General features: G+C 43.1%; 1 protein-coding gene across 23 annotated transcripts in view; it reads left to right on the top strand.

The window, feature by feature from the left end:
• EPB41L3 (erythrocyte membrane protein band 4.1 like 3) overlaps positions 1 to 24661 on the top strand; it is a 210676-nt gene that overhangs the window by 101617 nt on the left and 84398 nt on the right. For all 23 annotated transcript variants that reach the window (XM_067699634.1, XM_067699636.1, XM_067699633.1 and 20 more), the window contains one exon: positions 23156 to 23349. In XM_067699634.1, the coding sequence (XP_067555735.1) occupies positions 23167 to 23349 (183 nt within the window). In that variant the 5' untranslated portion in view covers positions 23156 to 23166. Of the gene's footprint in view, positions 1 to 23155; positions 23350 to 24661 lie in introns of those variants that run through there.

Here is a 24661-nt window from a genome sequence, read left to right as displayed (position 1 = left end):
GGGCAGCAGCTGGAAAGTCTAATTATAGGCTGGGAAGCCCCTGAGGAATTACAGAAAGTATTAGCAGAAGGCCTGCATGTAGATGACAGCTGTTTGCCTTGGGCACCGGGGAGCCACAGTGCAGAGAGAGTAAAAATAAAGTGTCCTGTCCAGCAGATGTTGGCCTTAGACATGTGAAAATTACCCTCCTTAGTGATAATACATCGGTGGTCCATCACTGTAGTAGTTTTGCCTCAAACCCTGTGGGCAAGAGAACATGTCCCTTCCTTTGAGTGTCCAGAATTGTGTGTTTGAGACACTTTTCTGTGTCTGTTGGTTTAAAGATAGCGGAGGAAGTCAACATTCTAGACCTGTGATGTGGAATATCAGAATCTTCTGGGTGCAGCTGCGCCCTGCTGCACTAATGGATTCTAGGACCGAGGAAATCCCACCTTCTTGTCAGAAACATATGGTGCGAGAAATAGTCCCTCTGTTTTTTTTAAAAACAACCCACCAGCACCAAAGTCATACCAAGAAAGTGCTAATGAGTCTTCGGAAGGAATACATTTCTTGGGCTTATTAGCATTTTTCATAGGAGGTTCATTTGAAAATATATTGTTTCTTTGTAACTTTCCTTAATGTGTTGACATTCCTTGATAAAAGTAAAGTGGATGTGTACATTAATAATGTGCGGTGCAAGTAAGGCTAGGTTTGTCTTTTAAAGAGGAGAAAACTACTTTGGAAATAAAAGGAATAATTATTTGCAGGTGGACTGTAATGCTTATGCATAAATGGAGGGAGAAGATGTATTTCAAGAGTGATCTTTTCCTATAATGTGTATTTTTACCATTTACGTGAAGTGATGTCTTACTTTGGTTATGTTGTCAAAATTACTCTTGTAAAAAGTGCAAGAACACTTACGCCATTTGTGATTGGCCTCAGATATCAAAATGCACATCAACGCCACTTCTCTTGTTGCTTTCTCCTGTAAAGGGAAAATGAACCTCGCAGTGTAATCAGTGGTGAGGATTGTACTGTGCCAGCAGCTGCTCTGGCGTTCTGTTTCGGTTAGGTTGGGGCAGGAAGGAAGAGTGCCTCATACTGAAATAATCAGCGCATAAGTGTCGGTGTCAGCAATGTCGCTGTAATTTAATACACAAGACGCACTGAGGGAAATGCTCATTTTCTTCCACTTTTGCAACCTTGTAATTATGCTTTTGCCTCTGCATTAACCAAACCAAAGTCATTATTACTTTTTGATTGAAGGAAGTTTCGAGTTTAAAAATGCAGCTTTAGTGTTGCCGTGTCTTTTCTATCATCCGATTTCTGTTAGGCCATACATGAAAATTATCTTGTTTTCTACTTGGGATCAGCTGTTATAACTGTAGATACTGTATTCTGTACATATTGGGTTTAGAAATCTGAAATATAAATGACAGACAATGGCTAACGTTTGAGTACCTAATGTGTACTTACATGTGCCAGACTGTATAAATTATCTCAGTTAATTCTCGTGAGCTGGTGAGATAGGCAGATCTGACTAATATTCCTATTTACTAAACTAAGACTCAGGGAGGTTAAGCAGCTTCCCCAAAGTTACACAGCTGATTAATCATGGAGCTAGTTGAACCCAGGTGGTCTGACTTTAGGGTTTTATACCCTCTCTGTTGTATTGTGTCTTCATAACGCATAGAGACCAATAAATGGTGTGAGCAGTTCCCTGCTGCAGTTGCAGAGGAGGTGCTCCATAAGTATTTGAATGAGGGAAAAGTCTTTCCATTTGCTAGGCTGCCACCTTCAGTTTTATCTGGTCATGCCACCCTTCCATCTTCCTGGGTCCTTGAAACCCAGCGCAAACATACCTGGCTTTCTCTTCCCTCATTACACCAGACGTGTGGCCTTCATGCTCAGACAGTTAGGGTAGGTAAGGTGATGCTGCTATAACAACCCCAGATCTCTGCACCTTAACGGAGCAAAGGTTCATTTCTTGCTTGAGCTATATGTGCATTGTGGTTTGGCAAGATGTCTTTACTCAAGGCAGTAACTGAGGGACCCAGATTCACAAGGATATGCAGTCTTACTATGCGCCTGGAAAGAGGTGAACGAGAGTTAGTTGGGAGAGAGCTCTGCTAACTGCACAACCAAGTTCCCAAACAGGAGCTCCACACACACCATCCACTGAGGCCCGGGCACCTTGCCTGTTGCCGTTTCCCTTGTCCCGCTGTATCTGTGGATCCCTTCTCTGCAGAATACACTCCTGTCCCCTGACTGGCGGCTCCAGCATTTTTATATTGGAGTGGTGTAACCAGGTACGCTCTTTGGAAGTGGGGAACTAGAAGATTTGTCTTGTACCTGCATTTGCATAGCCAGCCCTTTTTCACTTAGATTATTGGGGGGAGGGTGTGGAGGGAGGTGGCTTGTGGGGGGATTTGTAAATGATGGGGATGAGGGGGCAAGCTAAAGCTCCCCGTCCTTCCTGCTCTCCCCACCCCAGACCCTTCTCCACTTCCACGATGCTATTATCAAGGCCCTCCTCTTTTGCCTGGATCGCCGTTAACACGTTCCTCACTGGGCTAAACCCCAGGTCTACTCCCTAATCCATTCTGCACCTTCGAGCCTGTGTGCTGTGTCTAACACACCAGTCTGGCCTGTCTACTCCAAGCCTTCAAACCTCGAACTTGTCCTCCTTTGATCCTGATGCGCGCTGAGTCAGCCCCCTTTGTGATCTGCTCCTGGGGCCTCCTTAGCCTCCTGGGTTTCCTCACCCTCAACCTCCTACCCAAACCCAGACACTCTTTTCCTGGCCTTGCTCTCTTCTTCGGGTGTCAGATTTCACTCTCCCTGGAAAGGAATTCCTGGTCTCTCATTAAGCTGGGTGCCCCTTCCCCACGTCTCCCAGCATCTGGGATGTCCCCACCGCGAGGCATTTCTCAGCTCTGTTTTAGAACTATTTGCTTGTCTGTGTTCTCTCTGGACTATGAGATCTTTGGGGCGGGGGCATTTATATCCATGTCTTTTGTGTGTATCGTTTGTCCCCCGCGCGTTAGCACATTGTGCAGAGGTGGTTGAAGGAGCTCTGAGCAGGCAGTGGAATCCAGTCGGCTGGCCCCCTCGTTCTTCTTCCAAAGCTGTGCCTCTTTTCCTGTATTGCGGAATTTGACCGAAAGAAAGTTCTAACTCCTCCAGGATCTCCTTGTTTTACTAAAAGCTATTCTCAGATATTACTTTATTCAGAAAACCTTTTGAAATGATGTGGGTACAGATTAGTTTCCATACATTCTTCATCTCTAGCCAGGTGGCCCTTCCTGATTTTTCAGCCCTGTTCCTGGCATACATTTCTACCCGGGGGGCATCCTGTGTGGTCTGGAAGGCTGGGATGTTGAGGACCCTTAAAAAGTCACCACTTTGAAAATTAGTCAGTGTTTCAGATGGTAAATGTGAAAAAGAAACCTGAGAAAAGCTTCAGTGTAGTATTGTGAAATACAGATTACATATTTGACTGAAACGTATCTTGATTTTGTTAGAATCTTTGTGAAAAAAAAAAAAAAAACTCAGAAATCTCAGCCAGAGCCAAGTCTCCTCTCTTCAAAGACGGGAAAAACCAGAATTGGATCCTCTGATTATGTCTGCAGATAAGGGAACGTTGGGAATACATAGGGAAAAAAGCCATTGAAAGAAAAGGTGAGGACTTCTCTGGTTGTCCAGTGGTTAAGACTCCGCGCTTCCGCTGCAGGGGGCACGGGTTCAATCCCTGGTCGGGGAACTAAGATCCCACATGCCTTGCAGTGCAGCCAAAAAAACATAAATTAAAAAAAAATAAAAATAAAAGGCGGACAAAAAAAAAAAATGGTGGGACTCAGTTCCTTTGTCTCTTACTGTCTCTTCAACTCAGTTTTTCTGAGGAGATATTGGAGAAAAGTCAGATTAATTCACTTGATTTTCACACACTTCCTGTTTTTCCCCCCTCCCTTATAATGGAAGTGCTAGTACACATCAAACTCAACAAAAGGTCCACAGCAGGCAAGCACTGGAGGAGGCACGTGGGTGACAATCCACTGTCTGCCCCTGGGTTTATTAGGAGTGAAGGTCTCTGGTCAAAATAGATTTGTCAGTTCTTTGTACTTTCACTGTGTAACACGTATCTCAGGACTTGTGGAATGCTGACTGGTTGTGGACCCAAATTATTGCCCACTTGCATAAAGGGACAACACACAAGTATTGTCCCATCAGACACTCCTTTTTTAGGAGATTGATTCCTGCAATGAATGTTTCATTCCTCTCCTAAATGAATAGGTGAATGGAGTTAACATTTAAGAAAAAAATATTGATATATATTTAATACATTTTATCAGATAAAATTTGAGGCTAAGTCTACTTTAAAATAAAACAACTGGGGCTTCCCTGGTGGCGCAGTGGTTGAGAGTCCGCCTGCCGATGCAGGGGACACGGGTTTGTGCCCCGGTTTGGGAGGATCTCACATGCCGCGGAGCGGCTGGGCCCATGAGCCATGGCCGCTGAGCCTGCGTGTCCGGAGCCTGTGCTCTGCAACGGGAGAGGCCACAGCAGTGAGAGGCCCGCATACCGCAAAAATCAATCAATCAATCAATCAACTACTAGAATAATTTTCATTATACATTTACTGAACAAATACGTGATCTGGGTACGAAGCACTGGAATAAAAAGGTAAAGCTGCTTGTTCCTGCTGAAGAAGAGGCTGTGGTCAGGGTGGGCACTAGGTAAGGGCAGAGCAGTTGTTGTAAGTATGTGGGCGCCGCTCCTGAGCACAGGGGAGGGGCTCCCCAGCTGCCTGGGAGTTGGGCTTGGTTTTATGTAAGGGCTGATGCTTCACCTGGGTCCTTAAGGAAGGAAGTTGGGACCTCTGGGGCCTCTTATCACTGTTCCTGAGCACAGTGTGTCAGATCTTAACCCTCCTTGGACTACATGACATGGGGCCTGTAGGTAGACCAGATAACCTAGAGATGCAAGCGTCCCCTAGGTCCTCAATACTAGTTTCGTAACAAAATCATATAGTTCATATGTAGTCACATCACATTAACACCTTTCCTGATGTGAAAAAGAGTTCTTTTTCAGAAGTACAAGCCCTCAAATATTATTTTAAAACCGATATTACAATATCAGCTTTCCCTGATTTCCATATTAAAGTACTGCCTCTGTATTAAGGGGTAAGTATGTGTGTTCTAGGAGTACAGGTACCTCCTGACCTAGGTCTAGGTTGATGATGGTTAGCTGTAAGTAACTTGTTTGATGTATTTAGCTGTTTTAACGATTACCGTGTATGTATAACATGTTGTTTAGTGGTAAATATAAACAATAGGCCAAATCAATATGAAAAGATGTTCAACATTGCTAATTACTAAAGAAATGCAAATCAAAACTGCAATGAGGTACCACCTGACACTGGTCAGATTGGCCATTATTAAAAAGTCTACAAATAACAAATGCTGGAGAGGTTGTGAGAAAAGGGAACCCAACCACACTGTTAGTGGGAATGTAAATTGGTGCAGCCACTGTGGAGAACAGTATGGAGGTTCCTCAGAAAACTAAAAATAGAGTTGCCATATGATCCTGCAGTCCCACTCCTGGGCACATATCCAGACAAAACTATAATTTGAAGAGGTACAGTGTTCATAGCAGCACTGTATACAATAGCCAAGACATGGAAGCAACCTTAAATGTCCATTGACAGATGAATGGGTAAAGAAGGTGTAGTATATATACACACTGGAATATTACTCAGCCATAAAAAAGAATGGAATCATACCATTTGCAGTTACATAGGTGGACTTAGATTATCATACTAAGTGAAGTAAGTCAGAAAGAGAAAGACAATTACCATATGATAGCACTTATGTGTGGAATCTAAAATGTGACAAGATGAACTTACAATGAAACAGAAACAGACTCACAGACATAGAGAACAGACTTGTGGTTGCCAAAGGGGAGGGGGTGGGGGAGGGAAGGATTGGGAGTTTGGGATTAGCAGATGCAAACTGTTATGTATAGAATGGATGAACAATGTCCTACTGTATAGCACAGGGAACTATATTCACTATCCTGTAATAAACCATAATGGAAAAGAAAAAAAAATAGCCAAATCAAAAATAAGATATCAGTCTCATATTTTCAGGACCCAGCATATAGCGTATAAATGTTGCTGAATGATAGACTGAAGGCATGAATGGTTCAGAATGAAGGGAGACTCTAAAGAGAATGATTAGAATAATTATTTTACAAACCGAAACAGAGCAGAATAATAGCAAAACAACAAAAATCCTATTAGTTGAAATTTGCCCAAAGTGCTCTGGAAAAGCAGGTGAGCAGAGCCATCTGAGGCTGTTTCACGGTTTCTCTGTGTGAGTGCTGCCCCTGGTCTAAGCACATCCGGTTGGGGGCCTGCTGACTTAACTTGCTGATCTCCTTCGACTCCTTTCAGATTAGCGTGATTCCAGAGTAGCAAACCGTGCAGTAGGAAGATGAATGTCTCCACTCCTGTTTACATCTCCAACTGTTCCTTTCTTCCTGCCACACTTAACTCTCTTCCCTCAGATCTCTGCTGTCCTAGGCAACTGCCATGGCTCTGACGGACCAAGTGTCACCAGGAGGGGACGCCTTGCTGCGGACCCTCAGGACCCAGTCCTCCGTCCGAGGCAGTGAATGCTCAGGAGGAGGTCGGGAGGGGGGCTGCTGGGCCCGGTGAGGACCTGAGCCCTTCTCCGCCACTGGAACAGCCTCACGTGTCCTCTGGTTTATTTGCTCTTCTCACAGTTAAAGCGTCCTCTCGGGCAGTTCGAATGTTTGTGAAGAATTTCTCAGCACGGCTGGTCTCTGATTATGAAATTTATTGCTTTTATTACCTTGAGGTATTGCCTGACTGGACTCTGAAATCTGGCCTCTTCTAGGTTGGTCTTTGTGATCCTTCCATGGGCGACCTTTTAGCTCTCCAGGGCTGATGGCGCTGATTAGAATAAATATCATCATTGTTCTCGCGATTGAGCGCCGTGTGCTTTTTCATGTTTACGTGTGATCTTTGCTTCACTAGTCTGTGTGTTGCTATCAGACTTAAGAAATGGACACATCAAATAGCTGTGGTTCTTCTTAGATACGGTTCTGCAGAAGAAGCAGAGACATGGTGATGGGGAATGAGTGAATGTATGGGGAAAACAGAAAGGTGGAAGACAGGAATACTTTGCAAAAATTTTAGAGCAAACGGAAGAGATTTTAGTGGGAGGTGTATCTTCTGCTGTGGACAGTGTTAATAAAAAACTATACTGCAGTGAATTGTTCTCTTTTTCCCCATCACCAGGGGGAGAACATAGCTTGGAAAGTGGAGTATGTTTTCTTTTTGTTTTATCATGGCTTTTGGAAGCTGAATGAAAAAGACAAAATATTTTTAGGACCAGATAAGGATTAGACTCTAGTAATTACGATTTCATAGTTGTGGTTCCTGGATACCCAGAACATTTATTTTCATCGTCTTCCTGGCTGACCAAGGGCATCATTGTTCTGTGTAACCTTTGTCTGAACTCCTTTTCCTTATCTCTCTCCTGAGAGAGTCCTGGGGTGGATAATTATCTCCCAAGCTCAGATTTGCAGCGGAGCTCATGTAAGCACATTACTGGAAATGACAAGTGCACAGAAGTGATAGATGCGGCTGTGATTTTTCTGACAGAGTAGCCAGGAGAGAATTGAACCTGTCCCTTCATTTGGTGTATTAATTATGAATATATTAGCACTAGCGATCCTATGAAACTGTAAAGGAGGAGATAACATTTCATAAGTTTTAAGGAACTTTGCCCAAATCATCGTTGGAGTTTAACAAAATGTTAATTTTTTTCCCTCACTAATACTGGAATAAATTCTAACCAGGAGATAGTAACAACAGGAATTGCTCGACTGGTTTCAAAATGATGGTCCATTTATTGAATGCTCTGTGTGTGTGTGGGACTGTATTAAATGCTACTCTATATGCATTATTTTACTTAATTCTCAGCAAGCATGAGAGGTATTTTACCTACATTTTACAATTGATAAAAATGGATTGTTAGAGAATTTGAGTAACTTACTCCAGTTCACGGAGCTGGTAAGTGACAAAGCTCAAATTTAACATAATCTGTTAGGTTTGAACACCTTGTAGGAGATCGGTGACGGATCCCAATTGGCCAGAGTGATTAATTGTGCTTATTAGTATCTCTCAAAATATCTTAATAATGTCCTTTTGCCTTTTATTGTTAATCCCCTTGAAAGAGAGGAGGCTTCTCTCAAACTGTTAACGCTGAATATGGGCAGGGTGGGTTATATTCTGCCTCTTGGACCTCACATCGATATTCTCTGTGTCCTTTGTTTGCTCTGTGGTTCTTTATGAGTTTGGACCAGGAGTGATCTGCCTGTGTCATAACCGAAACTGGGTCAGGACCTGGGATGGATGGGTCACTCTTTATAGCATTTTTCTGGATATCATAGACATTTTTGCCTTCTTGATTTTACACAGAAAGGAGTATTCCTCTTTAGATAAATGTGGAGCAGGTGGTACGTTCTGCATGAGATAGGGGTCATGGTTAGTGTACAAGGACACTTCGACCCTGAACAGCGTGGGTTGGAAGTACACGGAGTCCACTTACATGCAGACTTTTTTGAGTGGTACATACTACTCCTTCAGCCGAGGTTTGCTGAATCCAGGGATGCAGGACTGTGGATGCACGGGGAACCAGGTATACGGAGGGCTGACTGTGGTTATGTGTGGGGTTGTTGTTCAACCCACGTTGTTCAGGGGTCAACTGTGCTTTTAATTCCAGCTACTCCCTGGGTTGTCCAGTGGCCTGGCCTCCTTCAACGCATCCAGACTGCCCTGCAGCCTCCAGGCATTTGGGGACCATCCTCAGAGATGGAATTGAGGAGCATGAGTGTCTCAGTTCTGGAGACCCTCATGCTGTCTCTCAGGCCTGGTCCAGAGGGGCCCTAAAGAAGGAACCCATGCCAGTCGAGGAAACGTCTGTGATTCTGAGACATGTCTGGAGGAACCGGCTCCGCTCCTCCAATTTCCAAGGTGTCGCCACTAGAGATAACAGTGACCGTGCTTTCTCTGGCTAAGGACCCAGATATATTTTTCTCTCACACTGGACCAAAGCTTCTTTTAAATCCAGACTTTTGTCCCACGCCCTGTTCTATTAAGGAGTAGTCCACAGTGGGTAATTTCCTAAGAACATTCTGAGAAATTAGTAGGAGAAACAACAACAATAGCTATAATGTACGGAGAATTGGCTGCACGCCAGGTGTTGCACAACCTCTTAAGGTGGATGTCTGCTCATTTAAAGATGAAGAACCTGAGATTCGGGCGGTCATGCAGCCCAAGCACACACAGTTCACAGGGCCTCGAGCTATAATCCCAGCCCATGTCTGGTTTTCTTGACGTTCAGCCTTGGGTAAATAAAAGGTTTTTGGTTGTGGGGGCTTTTTATTTAAAAAAAGACCCTGATGTATCTGTTACCTCTTCTATTAGATGACCAAGACCCTGACTCAGGGGTAAGTGCTCAGCAGTTTATGTGGAATTGAATTGAAAACACGGGCTAAAGGCTGGTAGGTGTCCAGATTTCACTACGGCGGAAACTGAAGGAGGCCTCTGAATTTTAATGAGCAGGGTTTTCCTTCCTCCCTTTTCTGTCCACTCCTCGTTCATCCTTTCCTCACTGGGAGCCCATTTCAAGTTAAGGGAGGTGCTTCTTTGGAAAGAAGAGGAAATAAGATTCACTCAACGTTAAGCAAGTCAGATGTTCTCAACCTTGTTTCAGTAATCGTCATCGCTAACACAGGTGGATAATACTCGTTCCATCAGTTACTGCTTAATAGTCTGTTAGGAAGAAGACTGCGTGTGACTGAGACAGAACATAACTGTTGTGAAATAGAGCTTGGAATGAGCCTTGCTTTCTTATCGAAGTGGAGATCTTAACATTCAAAAGCATATAGTCTGCATATACCTTCTGAGTAAACTAGCAAAACCAAAATGGCATATACATACGTGAGACGCAAAACACAGTAAGGTTGCTGGGCCGATTCTGTGACCGTAATCAAAGTAAGCAGAAGCTGATGACCTTGACCAGGGCCAAGGAGCTATTGTGATCTACTGGTCATTTCTGTCTCCAAATGCAGTCGCTCAATGACTTTCGGGCTGTGAGTTTCCTGATCGGCCATTGATTAGCAAACTTCAGTGCAAGAATCACCTGGGTGCTTATTAAAAGTGCAGAAATGCTAATCTCACTCTTCTCAATCCAGTCTGCATTTTAGAATCCCAGGGTAGTTTTTAAAAATTAACGAGGTTTTAAGACCTGCCATCAGGGATTCTGGTTGAACTGTGGGGGTAGAACCCAGGCATCTGTGTGAGGAAGATTCTCTGTACCTGTGGTTAATTCTGAGGACTGTGGAAGTTTACCAGAGCCCCAGGCGATGATGATCCAAGTGGTCTGAGTACCAGCCTGTGCAAACCTTAAGCCTTCACTGGTTTGCTCTCGCCGCTGAATGGTGGAACCAAGTTATGTTAGTGACGGATAAATAGGCATATTTCCGAAGTGTTGAAACAAAATTATATTAGAACGAATCCATTTTTTTTAAATAAAAAAACTAAAGATATTAGGATAGTCACCTAGATAAAAGAGTATTTTAAAGATGTCATAAACATCTCTTTAAGAAGCAATATTTTGTTGATTTGTTTTCTTCTGGTTATAAAAATAATACTGTTGTACAAAAACGGAAAAAGACAGAGTCACCCATGTAGAAATGATCTCTCCTAACATTTTGGTTTATCACTCAAATATGTCTTGTCTTGGTGAGTCTGGATGTTGAAAACCCCAGGCTTAATCTGTAGCCTTACCAGGGCTAGTCATTACCACTACCCTCCCCAGCTGTCTGGGTTCCATGGCTCGCCCACTCCTTCCATCAGAAAGCATTGTTACCTCCCCGACCTCAGAGAATACTTTATCTTCCTCTGTCCCTTCATTTTTCCTACTGTAGGTCAGAAACATCACTGGGAGGCCGGAAAGCTCTCATTCCGTCCCGAACTTGTGTGACTCTTTCCAGTAAAGATAGAGCTTCCTGGTAAACGTGTTAGAACCGACGTCATCCTCTCTTCTTATTGGTCCATTTTGCTTTTGTACCCTGGCTTGAGACCTTTATCATCTTCACAGCCGGACCCTGGCAGAGTCTACTTTGAGGGAGAAAACACCCTTTCCCAGCCTATTTGAGTTTTAAAGTAAGGACTTCCTGTGGCTTCTTTAACTGCATGTAAAGCTGCCAGCTAGAGAGATTTATTTTGCTTTCATTTTAAACAGACAGGTTAAAGGATTTAAAAGTAATTTCATTGTGAAAAGTGCAGTCATTTTAAAAAATTATCAGTGTTTGAAGTGAAGCAGGTTCTGCCGTGATTAAACCTTTTCTGAAAACCTAGACCATAAAGAATGTACGAAAATTTTTAAAGATGAACTTCATTTCAGCCTTTCTGTTTTTCTTCAAATTTATTTTTGTCTGTAAGGTTTTAAGTTAATCCGCACTGAACTGGAAATGTGTGGATTTAAAAATTGAAAGAGCTATTTTTTGGCTTACTTCCCCGTTAGAGAAAAAGAATCTGAATGGAACTTCACCCCTGTCATTTTTAGTACATTGGGTGGGAAATTCAACCCCCCAGTCAGAATATCTGATTGGAAGGCGGCTCCAGCAGGCTGCGTTTTTATCTACTGAGTCACCTGGAGCGGGGAGGTGGGGGATGTGTGCAGGAGGGGAAGGCGGTGGCTGAGCCAGTCTCCTAAAGCTTTAATTACACAGGATTTGTGGTGCAGATGGAGAACCCTTTCAGTGCTACAGGCACCCAGGGAACAGCCCTGGAGTAAAGAGAATCCTCTTTATCAGCGCCTTCAGAAAACTGGACCAGGCACTGTCTCCAAGCAGCTCATTTGTGTGCCAGGGAGCTCTTTTAAGAACGTTCTTTGTAATCTTCATCCATTGCTAGCATGGAGATAAAAGCTGATGACTTTACGGTAAAAACAGAATAATTAAATACCTGGCCTCACATTTGTATTTAAGGATGAAAAAACTCAACAGCCTATCAGATCCCAAAGTGCAGAAGGATGCAGAATGCCAGAGGAGCGCCCATTTCCTCCTCCCTGTAAGAGTTGGGAACATTTAGTTAATTGTGCGGTGGCAGAGACTCCATGATATGGAGCTGTGGTGAAAACCGAATTCTATTAATTTGGCTTTGGAATACATATATGTCCCAGAAAATGTGAGCATTAAAAGGGAAACTGATCGAATTTAGCATATTCTATGCGGGGAAGAGTTGAGAGCTTTTAACCTGTATTTGTTCCTGTACATTGCAGTAAACCACAAAAGAGCCCAGGGGTTTAGGAGTCGGACTCAATTGGATCTGAGTTCCCAAGACATTATTTGTGGACACGTGACTTAGGGGACATTTATGTTAAATGAGGCTGATGTATTCAGTCATTCATTCATATACAGGCATTCCTCGGAGATATTGCCGGTTTGGTTCCAGACCACCGCAGTAGAGCACCATCACACAAGTGTTTTGGTTTCCCAGTGCCGATAAAAGTTATGTTTATACTGTACTGTAGTCTGTTAAGTGTGCAGTGGTATTATGTCTTTAAAAATATGTATAGGGCTTCCCTGGTGGCGCAGTGGTTGAGAGTCCGCCTGCCGATGCAGGGCACACGGGTTCGTGCCCCGGTCCGGGAAGATCCCACATGCCGCGGAGCGGCTGGGCCCGTGAGCCATGGCCGCTGAGCCTGCGCGTCCGGAGCCTGTGCTCCGCAACGGGAGAGGCCACAACAGTGAGAGGCCCGCGTACTGCAAAAAAATAAATAAATAAATAAAAAATAAACAAAAATATGTATAAAACTTAATTAAAAATACTTTATTGTTAATAAGTGCTAACCATCACCTGAGCCATCAGTGAGTCATAATAGTAACATTAAAGATCACAGATCACAGCGTTACTGAACTGAGGCTGGGCTGTTCGCTGCTCGAAAGTCAGTAATTCAAGAGGCAAGTGTCAATAGAAAGGAAACGTGCTTTAATCAGAAAAGCCGGCCCTCTGGGGAGAAGGTAGTCTCGTGTCCAGAGACCAACTCCCAAGATTCTGCTCAGCCATGACAGTTTTTAAACGGAAAAATGGTGGGGCGGGGAGTGGAAGAATCTCAGTGAATCATCCAGGCAAGAGGTTGGGGTCTGCATCATTCTCCATTGCGCGCAGGCTGGCTGACCCTCTCTTCAGATGTTGTCTTAGCCATGTGATCTACCTTCAGATTGCTTAGTGGGCTTTTGGGGGAAGAGCGCTAGTCATTCTTGAACTCCTGAGTTGTTCATTCATCTTTTTATCTAGGAAAAGAATCAACAGGTTAATTAGGTTCTTTCAAGGTTAGAAGGGAATAGAAATGGGCAAACAGGAAACGGGGTAAAGGGCTGCTTTCAGCAGATCACCCTACAAATATAATAATGATGAAAAAGTCTGAAATACGGTGAGAATTACCAAAATGTGACACAGAGACACGAAGTGAACAGTTGCTGTTGGAAAAATGGTGCCGACAGACTTGCTTGATGCGCGGTTGCCACAAACATTCAATTTGTAAAAAAACACATTTTCTACAAAGCCCAACAAAGTGAAGCAATACAGTGAGGTCTGCCTGTATTTAATGACCACAGGGCTGACAGTAATGGTTACTTTGTATGATCTTGTAAGTATTAAATGGAAACAATAGTGGCTTGCCGGGAATTTTCCCATATGTTTGATTTCCTTTTCTCAGCACTGGAAATGCCTTTTTTTCTCCTTATGTCTTTATTGATTCGATCAAACATTATCTGTGCCCTGTGAGTCTTCAAATCCCTACCACCCAGGCTCCTTTAAAAGGCAAGATACAAATATTTACAGGCAGCTTACCTTCCGGGTCCTTAACAGCGTCTACTTTCCCCTTGGTTTCCCTTCTCATTCTCACCACGTGTCCCTCTGGTGACTATTCCCTCTGGTGCCTGCATGAAGCTTGCCATTAGGAGCTAACCACAGAGATAAAAGCCTTGAGACATGCGTGCAGTTTGAGAAAATGAATCCGCCAGATCCGCATTCTGTTGCTCATCTGAATGTTCGGGGCACTTAGGTGAAAGGAAGACCAGCCTTGTATTCACGAGGCCCAGAAACACATACTGTTCGTTCGTTCGTTCGTTCGTTTTTTCAACATCTGGTTGTAAGCATTTTCCTGGATAAACAGGCGATCAGAGCACAAGGGTTGTCTCAAGGGTTGTTTGAGACAAGCCCTTTTTGTCCCAGCTGTCCTGAACCCTAGCCTCTAGAGAAGCCTGAACCCTGGCTTCTCAACCAGGTACCCCCAGATACCAGAGGGGATGCTGCCCCTCACTAAGGTGCAAAGGTTGGGGGTTTTGGCCATAACCTTGCCCCTATTTTGAAAATGAATGGTTCTGGGGGAGAGAGACCCATTTCAGAAAGAGCCAGGCAGCTCTTGTCGGTGGTGGACGACGACACAGGGTCTGACTCTGTTTTAATTTATTCACTCTCTCTGGTTCACACCTCATTTCTCACAGATGCAGAGTCAGATGCTGGGTAATAGAGAAATATGCTCCTGCATTAAGGTGCCAAAGATATATTTTTGCTAATAAGTTCTTCGCCAGAGATAGAATTGGCCAGCAGTACAGAAGAAACACATCATCTCCTTTTCTCTCCTCTTTTAATTTTAGCCATTGAATTCTTGAAAATTTTAAACAATGGAGTCGGACAGTTATAACTTGAAACGTATGTTGATGGCATCTTGTCTATTTGAGGCCCTCCACAAACAACGCTTTTAAAGTTGGAGCTGGTAAAAATCTAGACATCCATTTGAGGCTTAAAGCCACCATCAGTGGAAAGTTAATAATTGTTGAGACTCTAGAAGCAGGGTAGGTACCATTCGTATTTTCTCTAGAAGCAACAATGATCATTTTGTTTGTTTTCCAGAAACTAGCTGGCAGCCTGCTATAGAATCTCAAGGGCTTGCACTAGATGAGAAACTAGAATTGTGATGTTTTATATTTATATATAGATATAGATAGATTAAGTAGTAAAGATAAGTGCATAAAGAAAAGTAAGTAGTAGTGAAAATAGTGTGTAAAACAAAATACAATGTTACAGAAGTTTAAATTTACTCATGTTTGATTTACATTGAATAAAAGAATAAGGTAGCGTATCAGCATCGTGAATTATAGATGATCACATAAGACAGTGATTTTGAAAAGCTGTCTACTTCTGAAATAAGAACAGGAGGTTAAGAGTAGGTTTTATTGCTATTACCGAAGCGCAGAACTTGCGTGGAAGAAAGAGCTCTGTTATCAGAGGCAGAAACTCAGATTTAATTGTTGGCCTGTGCTTGGACAGATGGACACCTACTGACATGGAGAAGACAGAAGTGGAGCAGATGGGGGGCTGGGAGGGCGGGGGCGGGGGTGGGGGTCAGTGCTTTGGATGGAGAAGTGTTCAGTGTCAGGTGCCTCTGAAACACCCAAGGAAGCGAGGAGAGCAGTGGAGTCATATCTGTGGATCTGAAGCTCAGAGAGGTCAGAGTGAGGAACCTGTATCTTGGATGTGCCGTTGTATTTGAAACTGAGTGAAGGAGCTCTGATTCTAAAGACCTGCAGAGTTTAGAAACAGGATGAGAAGGTGGGTGTGAAGAGCAAATGGAAGTGAGGCAGAAGGAGGAGGAACATCAAGAGTGTGTCAGAAACACGGAGAAGTCAGAGATGGGAAGGGACGTCACATGGATTTATTGCCGTATAGGGAGGTGGCCGGTAACCTTAGTAAGATTTACTAGAATAATGGGGAATACTCTGAACGGTGAGTGGGAGGGAGGGCCTGGTGACAGCACAGGGAGGAAATTCCTTCCAGAAGTATGGCTGTGAGGAAGAGGAGAGAAGTAGGGCCATCCTGGAGGGGTGGAAGTGGGGGTTGTAGGAGGGTAGAAGGCAAGGTCAAGAGCAGTTGTTTGGGGTGAGTGTGTGGGGGGTGTGTGTGTGTGTTTAATGGGTGATACTGGGGCTTTTGTTTAATGCAGATAGAATCCGGTAGAGGGGTCAGGGGATATTACTGTCTTTTACTTGCTTGACGTTGGTGGTTTTGGTGGATCAGTGGATGGTATCCAGGAGTCCCAAATACTTACGCTGAGTATATAAAGGTCTACTAGCCTCTCTTCTGTACATTTATGTTTGAAATACAAAAGGGGGGAGAAAAGCTTGTGTTTTTTTAAAAAAAGAATTATCTGTTAGTCTTACAGTCCTCTAGGCAGGTAACTGGTGTGAAGGGTTTTTCTTTATGAAGTGCTTTGTTATTCTGTAGGAATCCTGTTTTATATGTAAAGGACAGAGATTTTTATGGAGCATTTTCCTGCACTAAAGTCCTAGGTCTGTGTCTTTTAATAGAATTTTCCTGTGTCACTGAATTTTCTTATCTGCAAGAGAGGTAGATACGTAAATTTGAATGCAGAAGCTAATTTAGCAGTCATTTTTTAGGAGATGTTAAATTTAGAGATGCTACTTCTAAAAGTGGAAAAGATGAGGATAAACTGACTTTTTTCTTCTGCAGAGTAAAAAATTAGAGCTGAAAAGGAACAAAGCCTGAAACGCATGCCAATGACCATTTTTTATAGGTGAAATGAATTGGGAATTGGGCATGATTTCATTCACACCTGCACAATGCCGCCTTTTAAGCTGACTACCATTTCTTTTGGTAGTCATTTAATAAATACATCCCTGAGGAGAGGCATAATGAAATACAATTTATGTTTCTTGAAAAGATAAAGGACTCCTCTCGCCATTATCCCAGTACACGTAGTAAATGTCCTTACGCCAGCTTTTAGGGTTTGGAGTTCCTGGGATTCCAGACCTTCCTAAGCTGAAGCAAAACACAATTAACAAGGTAAGTTTAATATAAAGAAAGGGCACAGTTTAAGCCAAAGCTAAGCATAAGCATTTTGTTTCACTTTCCGTTTGTGATTGCAGATGATGGTGTTACTTCCAGTAACAAATGACTGACAGTTATAGGTAGTCCAGAGTGAATCTATCAGAAGAGAAGGGAACATTGGAAAATAGTCATCTGTAGTGAGTCGGAAAGGAAAATGTGCAATTTCAAGTGGCAAGGGTCATCCAAGAAAGCAGGGAATGAGTATCTTAGGGAAAAAAAACAAAACCCAAAACAATGTAAATATGAAAATCTCATTTTAAAAAATGTTTTGGCATTTGGGTATAAGATTGGAGGTGTACACTATAGAATTATTAAAGTAATGAGTTAAAGTAAGGACTGTATTTAGATGCTTATGATTTTCATTGTGTGCCATTTAAAAATCAGTTTATTGCTTGCTTATATCGGCCTGTGGGTAGGGAGGAAGATTATTTTAAAAAAATGTTTTGAAATTGAATTTACCGATTGAGGCTGTCGATACTGTTTACTCATAGGTAAACGTATGCCCTTTCAGATATGTGGAATTAAATATTGACTCTAGTGAGATTCCAGAATTTAAAAGCCTTACATTTTTAAGGTTTCTTACTTTACTCTCTCTCAACATCAAGGGAAGTTTTATTTTATTACAATTAGTCAAAAAAACAGCAATGATTTTTATTCCTTGTATTATGCATATAGTGCTGGGGGAAATGATATACCTGGGAAATATTTGACAAGGGCATAGGATTTTATTTGAGGTTTGAGGTTCTGTGATTTATGTGATGTGTGACAGGTAAGGTTTTATACGGTGTATTCATAGGTAGAAAATAATGGTAGATTATTTTACTGTTTAAGTAGTTGATAGGCGGTTCCTGGGCTACGTCCATTTTGCATTTTTATTCAGCGTTTGTAGAGCTGGCTCCCTGCCTTCGGGACAACGTATAGAATTAAAGACAAAAGCCAGGTACTGAATGGTTTCATAGTGAAAGTCAAAACTGGGATTATTCCTTTACTGATTTTGCTCTTCTATTTCATATATAGTGAATCCTGGGGCTAATGTCATGTTTAGAAAGGTTTTTATTTTAACACGTATTTAACCACATTTTCAAGTTTAGAGTGCACTGATGTGAGATGTATAATACCACAACGACTTTCGTGTAAAAAGTCCTTAGGTTTAAAAAGTAGTAAGGAAATTGGGAGAAGATGGTGAAAGAGGCAACAGGTTTGTCAGCTTAACCAGAAAGAAGATCTCAAGTTTCCGGCCTTTCACTGCCCCCTGCACCACCCCCAGCCCATCCCCTACCCCCACCTCACTTAGTCATCACTGATTTCTAGTCCGAACCCCTTGTTTTATGGAAGGGGAAGTGGGAGAGTAAAAAAAAATTAGTCACCCAAGACCATACATGGCAACTTATTTGCTGCTGATTATTTTCTTGTATTGTATCTATAAAGATTATACATAGATTTTAAAGTAATTTTTAAATTTTGAGATATGATTTTGGTTTTCTGCTTCTGTGACACTTTTGACATCTAATTACTAAGTTATAGCCATTATCTGCTGAAACACAGATAATAACAACAGAGAACCCTAAGTAGGTTATTCATAGAAGATAGAAAATATTGAAGGTATTCAAATTTCTTCAATAATATGATTTATATGCTAGAACTGTCCTGTCTAGGAAAAACTAAGCATCTTCTTAAAATATGCTTTTTCTAATAGTCATTTATGTTTTACTTTGTAAATTCATGACCTAGTGGCTTTTAGGTTACTCTTTTATAGAGATTCTCTAAACCACCTGAACATTTTCTTTTTTGTGTTTCTGGAAGACCTTTACAACTACTGATAAAAGCATTAGACTGTGAACAGAACAATAGTGTCTATTACCTTGAGAGATTTGATTTTGAAAGTTGTAACTGAGTTCCGTTTTCTATTTCTAAAGAGTAGAAATATCTACTCTTTACCCACCCACTTAAGAGAGATCTTACAGTGGTTAAAAACTACAAGGAAGAGTTATTACACTTTTAAATGCATAGTTATATAATAAATGGGGTTGATTTTATTTAGTCATTCATTAAATTATTATTGAAATACCCACTATGTTCTAGTTTTCAGATATAAACAAACGTGATTTCCTCCCTTGAGTATATGAGGAGGAGGTTGAGAGATGGCTGGGTAATAATAAAATTTGATGCGTTATGGGAAGGAAACAATGAGGCACAATTAGGATAACTGTGCAACGAGGGAAAGCCTCTCTCAGCCAACACTTGAGGAATGAGGAGTCAGGCGCTTGAAGAGCAGAGGAAAAAATGTTCTCAGCAAACAGAACAGCGTGTCCAGAAAACCCTGAAGCAGAACAAAGCCCTGATGTGGTTTACACACCGGAGGAGACCACGTGGCTGGATCTCAGGTGGATGGCCGGATGGGCATGCCGCTGGGTGTCGGTAGGGTGTTGAGGCCTCAGCTTAGCCATGAAGGCCATGGGAATTAAGAGTTTTGATGTTAACTTCAAGCACATTGGGAAGTTATTAAAGGATTTTCTGTGGTGAGTGACGTGGCTGGATTTATGTTTTATGAAGGTCAACAGAATAGAGGTGGATAGGAATCGAGGCAGTGAAAAGGGAGTTATTGAAGGATGCAGAACTTTCTGTTGTATATTAATAAGGAAGACAAGGGAAAGGAAAATGTCAGGGGTGAGTTCTGCAATTCTGGCTGGAAGGAATGGCATTGCCACTTATTGAGGTGGGGAAATTGAGGAGGGGAGAGAAATCAGCAGGTGCCTGTGAGGTGTCAGTGAGGAGCGTCCAGTGCACAGCTGGACACTAGTCTGAAAGCTCAGGACAGAGGTTTGGACCAGAGATGTGAATATGCGAGCCGTTGGCATGTGGGAAGTATTTAAAGCTCTGGGAAAAAAAAATATAGAGGAGAGAAGAGGGCCTAGGAGTGAGTTTTCTGGGACATTCCCACATTTAGAGGTTGGACAAGGAGTAACCTGTAACAGTGAATGCAGAGGAGTCGCCAGAGAGATAGGAGAAAGCAGGAGAGTGTGGGGTGTTCTGAATCATGTTGACAAGTAAAGTCTCATCACCTGAGTTGGGGCTGCTATGAGGTCAGGTGAGACAAGGACAGGCAAGAGTGCATTATCCTCTGTAGTGGCCACAAGAGCAGCCCCGATGGAATCAGGCTGGAGTGGTGGCAGAGGAAGAAGAAATGAGGAAGTGAGACAGGGTCGACAAGACTTTTGAGAAGTTATGGGTAGAGAGCAGGGAAATATGGTGGTAGCTGCCAGAGGATGTGAGATCAAGAGAAGGCTACTTTGTTTTAGTAAGATGGGAGCCACTCAAGTCTGGGTTTGGGTAGAATTTTAATCTGTAGAATGTGTATTAGATTCGGTGTTGGCTGGTTTACTGAGGTGCAAACAAGACAGAAGGATTCTGCCTTGTGTGACCATCCAGAGCAGGTGGGCTGCCCTCCATGAGGTCATCCCGGGACCCCGGCTGAGGGGGGCGGCTCTGGCATCTTCCTCAACTTGGGGCTTCCATGATCAGGTCTGTAGTAATGACATCAGTCAGTATTTTCCAGACAATGGGAAAGGGAAATCTAGGGCAAGTGGCTTTCTTTTTATGAAGATAACCTAAATATTGAATACATTTTCTCCATTGTATCATGGGTCCAGACTTAATCACACGGCCCAACTCACTGTGGTCTCCACCTGGGTGGAGGCGTGCCAGCTGAAACGGAAAATTTGATTACTAAAAGAAAGATGGAAAAAGTAGATTCTGGAGAGAGTCTATTTCAGCCACAGACTCTGGGCTCCTTGAAGGTAGGTAGGGTGTAGGGAGTTACAACATATTTATCTCTGCCTCTAAACCAGGAGCAGTGCTTGACTTATATTTGGTACTCAGTAAGGGTTGGGTGAGTTGAACTGATTATTAAAATTAATCCTCCCCCTCCTAAATGGTAAAATTCAACCATAGGCTCTGAATTACACAGTCACCACCTCTGCCTCCCCCTCCACTGTTTTTTCTGTAGACTTGACACTTTGCGGTATAAGCATAAAAATGCGAATATCATATTTGCCTTCAAGATTTGCTTGAAAATGTAAAATGTAAGAAGGAAAGAAAACATGTTTTAGTTTTATGTAGATCCCTATCTGGCTTTGCATTTGGACTTGATATTTACATTTACATTGGGTAACTGAGCACATGCCAGGTTGACAGGTCTTTTATTCAACAGACAGAATAGCTGGTGATTGTAAAAAGTAACCTTAAACAGAAAGCACAGATACCACATTTAGTTTATAAGATAGATTGGTATTTGTAATGTTTCCCTCTTCAAATTATTAAGCATCTTCCAATGTGTATTGTGAAAATAGGAACTAACTGGTAGTTTTACTACGGAGTTTTATTTTTCATAAAAATTCTACTCATACTAACGGGTGTATCATTTGCTTAAAGTATTACACTAGCCCTTTGCTCATGGTATTTTTACCATAAAATTAGAATTAGGAAGGGAAATTATGTGATTATCTGAGATATTCATTTTTGAGATATTTACCACATAGCTAAGATGAGAAATTACTTAAAATGACATGGTGACCACTGGTATAGCAGCTCTCTTGCTGCTTAGAGCAAAAAATGGCTTTAATTATAGTGGTATGTCTATTAGTAGTAGGAAGAGGTAACAGCAAGAAATAGGTTCTTGGGTTTCCCTGGTGGCGCAGTGGTTGGGAGTCCGCCTGCCAATGCAGGGGACAGGGGTTCGTGCCCCGGTCCGGGAAGATCCCACGTGCCGCGGAGCGGCTGGGCCCGTGAGCCGTGGCCGCTGAGCCTGCGCGTCCGGAGCCTGTGCTCCACAACGGGAGAGGCCACAACAGTGAGAGGCCCGCATATCGCAAAAAAAAAAAAAAAAAAAGAGGTTCTTTAGATGTGATGATGTTCACATGAGATCACATCTCATTTGGCAGATGTGGAAACTGAGGCACAAAATACTTATGTCTTGACGAGTAAGTTATAAGGAGATGGCAGTTATATTTTACGGCATCCTTTTTAGGATGTGAGAGCAGATTATTCTATGTCAGGATCTGTTGTTTGAGTTCCTGATGGGATATGAGAAGGACAAACTTCTTCAACACTCACGGGAAATAGGAGGGAACCAGGAAGAAGCCTTTGAGAGTGAACTTGTGATGAGCGGGAGAGGTGATGCTACCCGACTTCCCTCCACCGTGGCCAGGGGTGGTCCAGTGCGGGACAGGTTCCTCAACACCGAAGAAGCCGCTGATGTACTGTGGTTACTCGTTCAAAAGGGAATAACAGGGACTTCCTGGTGGCGCCGTGGTTAAGAATCCACCTGCCAGTGCAGGGGACACGGGTTCAAGCCCTGGTCCGGGAAGATCCCACGTGCCGCAGAGCAACTAAGCCCGTGCGCCGCAACTACTGAGCCTGTGCTCTAGAGCCTGCGAGCCACAGTTACTGAAGCCCACACGCCTAGAGCCCATGCTCCGCAACAAGAGAAGCCACCGCAATGAGAAGCCTGCGCACCGCGACGAAGGATAGCCCCCGCTCGCTGCAAGTAGAGAAAGCCGCGTGCAGCAACAAACACCCAATGCAGCCAAAAATAAATAAATAAATAAATTTATTTAAGAAGAAAAGGGAATAACATTTACGGGAAAATCACAGAGGGGGAGGGTGTTTATTCGCAGAAGAATGGATGGATTCACGGGTGTGGAAGGGCAGAGCAGGGCCCCTGGGAAGGGGAAAGGGAATGAGAAAGAGCATCCGCTTCCATTACTAGATCATCGTTGCCAGAGATTGAAATGTATCTCCAGCTGATTCAGAAAATTCATTTTTCTGAAATTAAACGTATCTAAGTTAGGTAATTATTATGACAGTGATGTCATTTCACGGTCATCTGTGGCAAAAATCTAATAGGGATAAAGCCTGTGATCGTTCCAAATTAGCATTTACTACTAAATGTTCCTTTTGAGACGTCGACGGGCACCCGTCCTTGTGGTGAATTGGACAAGGCTGTTAGGTATGTGTGGTGGGATCGTGTTTTGGTTCTTAGCGTTTCTCCATCTTTCCTGTGCTGGTTTCCTTCAGCCGTTCACTGTAACCTCCCGCCTTTCTTGCCTGCCTGGGGGAGGTCACGGCACCAAGTGATGGGCCCTTCCCGTTTTCTGCTTGCAGAACAATCGACCATGACAACCGAATCGGGATCAGACTTGGAATCGAAGCCGGAGCCGGAGGCCGAGCCCCAGGAGGGTCACGCGGGGGCACAGCTGGGGGCGCAGCCAGGAGCTGAGCCAGGCAGTGAAGAGCAGCCCCAGGCACTGGAGCAGTTGGAGGAGGCGGCAGCGCACAGCACGCCCGTGAGGAAGGAGGTGAGCCTGGACTACCCCGCACTTGCGAGCATCCCCCCCCCCCCCCCCCCCCCGCCAAAACCCATGAAAGAATGTTTGCTGAGCTTTTCCAGGCTCTGCTCTGACCTTGGCCTCTTAGCACTAGAGAGAACCACCAGGGGTCATCTGCTTGGCCCCTTCTGGTCCTGGGCAGATGGAAAGTTAGGCTATTTTAAGGCTTTCAGTGAATGACATTCCACAGCCTTGCTTGGTGACGCCTTCCTTTGATGAAAGCATTTGAACTCACACTGAAATCTGGACTGCAGGTCAGTGGTTTTTGTCTGGGTTTACGGGGAGGCTAGACACTGCTCTGGCGGCTCTAATTATGTGCCCGGTTGTTTATTTAAGCCTTGGGTTCAGAGCTCTTGTGATTTTTCCCTGGGGCCACTCTGACCCCAAAGTTGCCAGCTACTTACAGTGGGTGTTTGTGCCTCTTTCCATCTCCCGTGGACATGTCTATTTTCAACTCTGTTACCTAAACATGTTTAAGTTGTCATGGATATGTGATTATTCCTTTTAAAAGCTTTCCTACAAAATATAAAGCACGATTTATACCTGGGCCTTGAATGAATCCGTGTTTAAATTTCTTTGGCTTGAAACTTCAAACCAGGAATCAGCATGTTTTAGGGTCCCGACTCATGGGTTAAGGAAATCTGGGAGTCCCTACACATGGTTGACCTCTTACAGGTTGGAAGTATTTGTGTCAAGCCAGAAATTCTAGAAGATGTTAAGAGACATGAAGGAAGTGGCATGTCTTTGGAAAACACAACACATTGGTATAGCCTTAAACTACTGTGTGTTTACAGCCTGATTATTTTATTTCTTTTCCCATGGTATTTAAGTTCCGCTTTTAAATGGTATAAAGAGTAATGTTTATTTTCATGCTCTGTAAATAGATGCTCTGTCTGATCTCAGACATTTTGTGCAGGGAGCTGGGGGTTATCCTTCAACCTGTCAAAGGAACAGGTGCTGTCATCATGGTTTTCCTTTATCTTTTCTTTTTGTGGAGACGTGATGGTGGTAGTGTTTTGTTTGTTAATTTTCAGATCTTCAGAAATTTAAAGTTACTAGACTGGATTTTTCTCTCTTCTTTCCTAACTCTGAAATGAAATAAACGTGAAAGTGGGGGAAATCGGAGAGAAGGAAGAGTTTCCATACCCAGGCACGATTAGACATGTGTATTTAATAAATGGATTGACTTTCTGTAGTCAGACGTTTGAAACTAAAGAGGAGTGACTCGAAGCCACTGGAGGGAAAGGTGACTGGCGGCAGAGTCACGAGACTTTAGCCCTGC

The sequence above is a fragment of the Pseudorca crassidens genome, chromosome 12 (assembly GCF_039906515.1).
Source record: "Pseudorca crassidens isolate mPseCra1 chromosome 12, mPseCra1.hap1, whole genome shotgun sequence".
NCBI classification, from domain to species: Eukaryota; Metazoa; Chordata; class Mammalia; order Artiodactyla; family Delphinidae; genus Pseudorca; species Pseudorca crassidens.
This window is presented reverse-complemented; position numbering and strand designations above follow the sequence as displayed.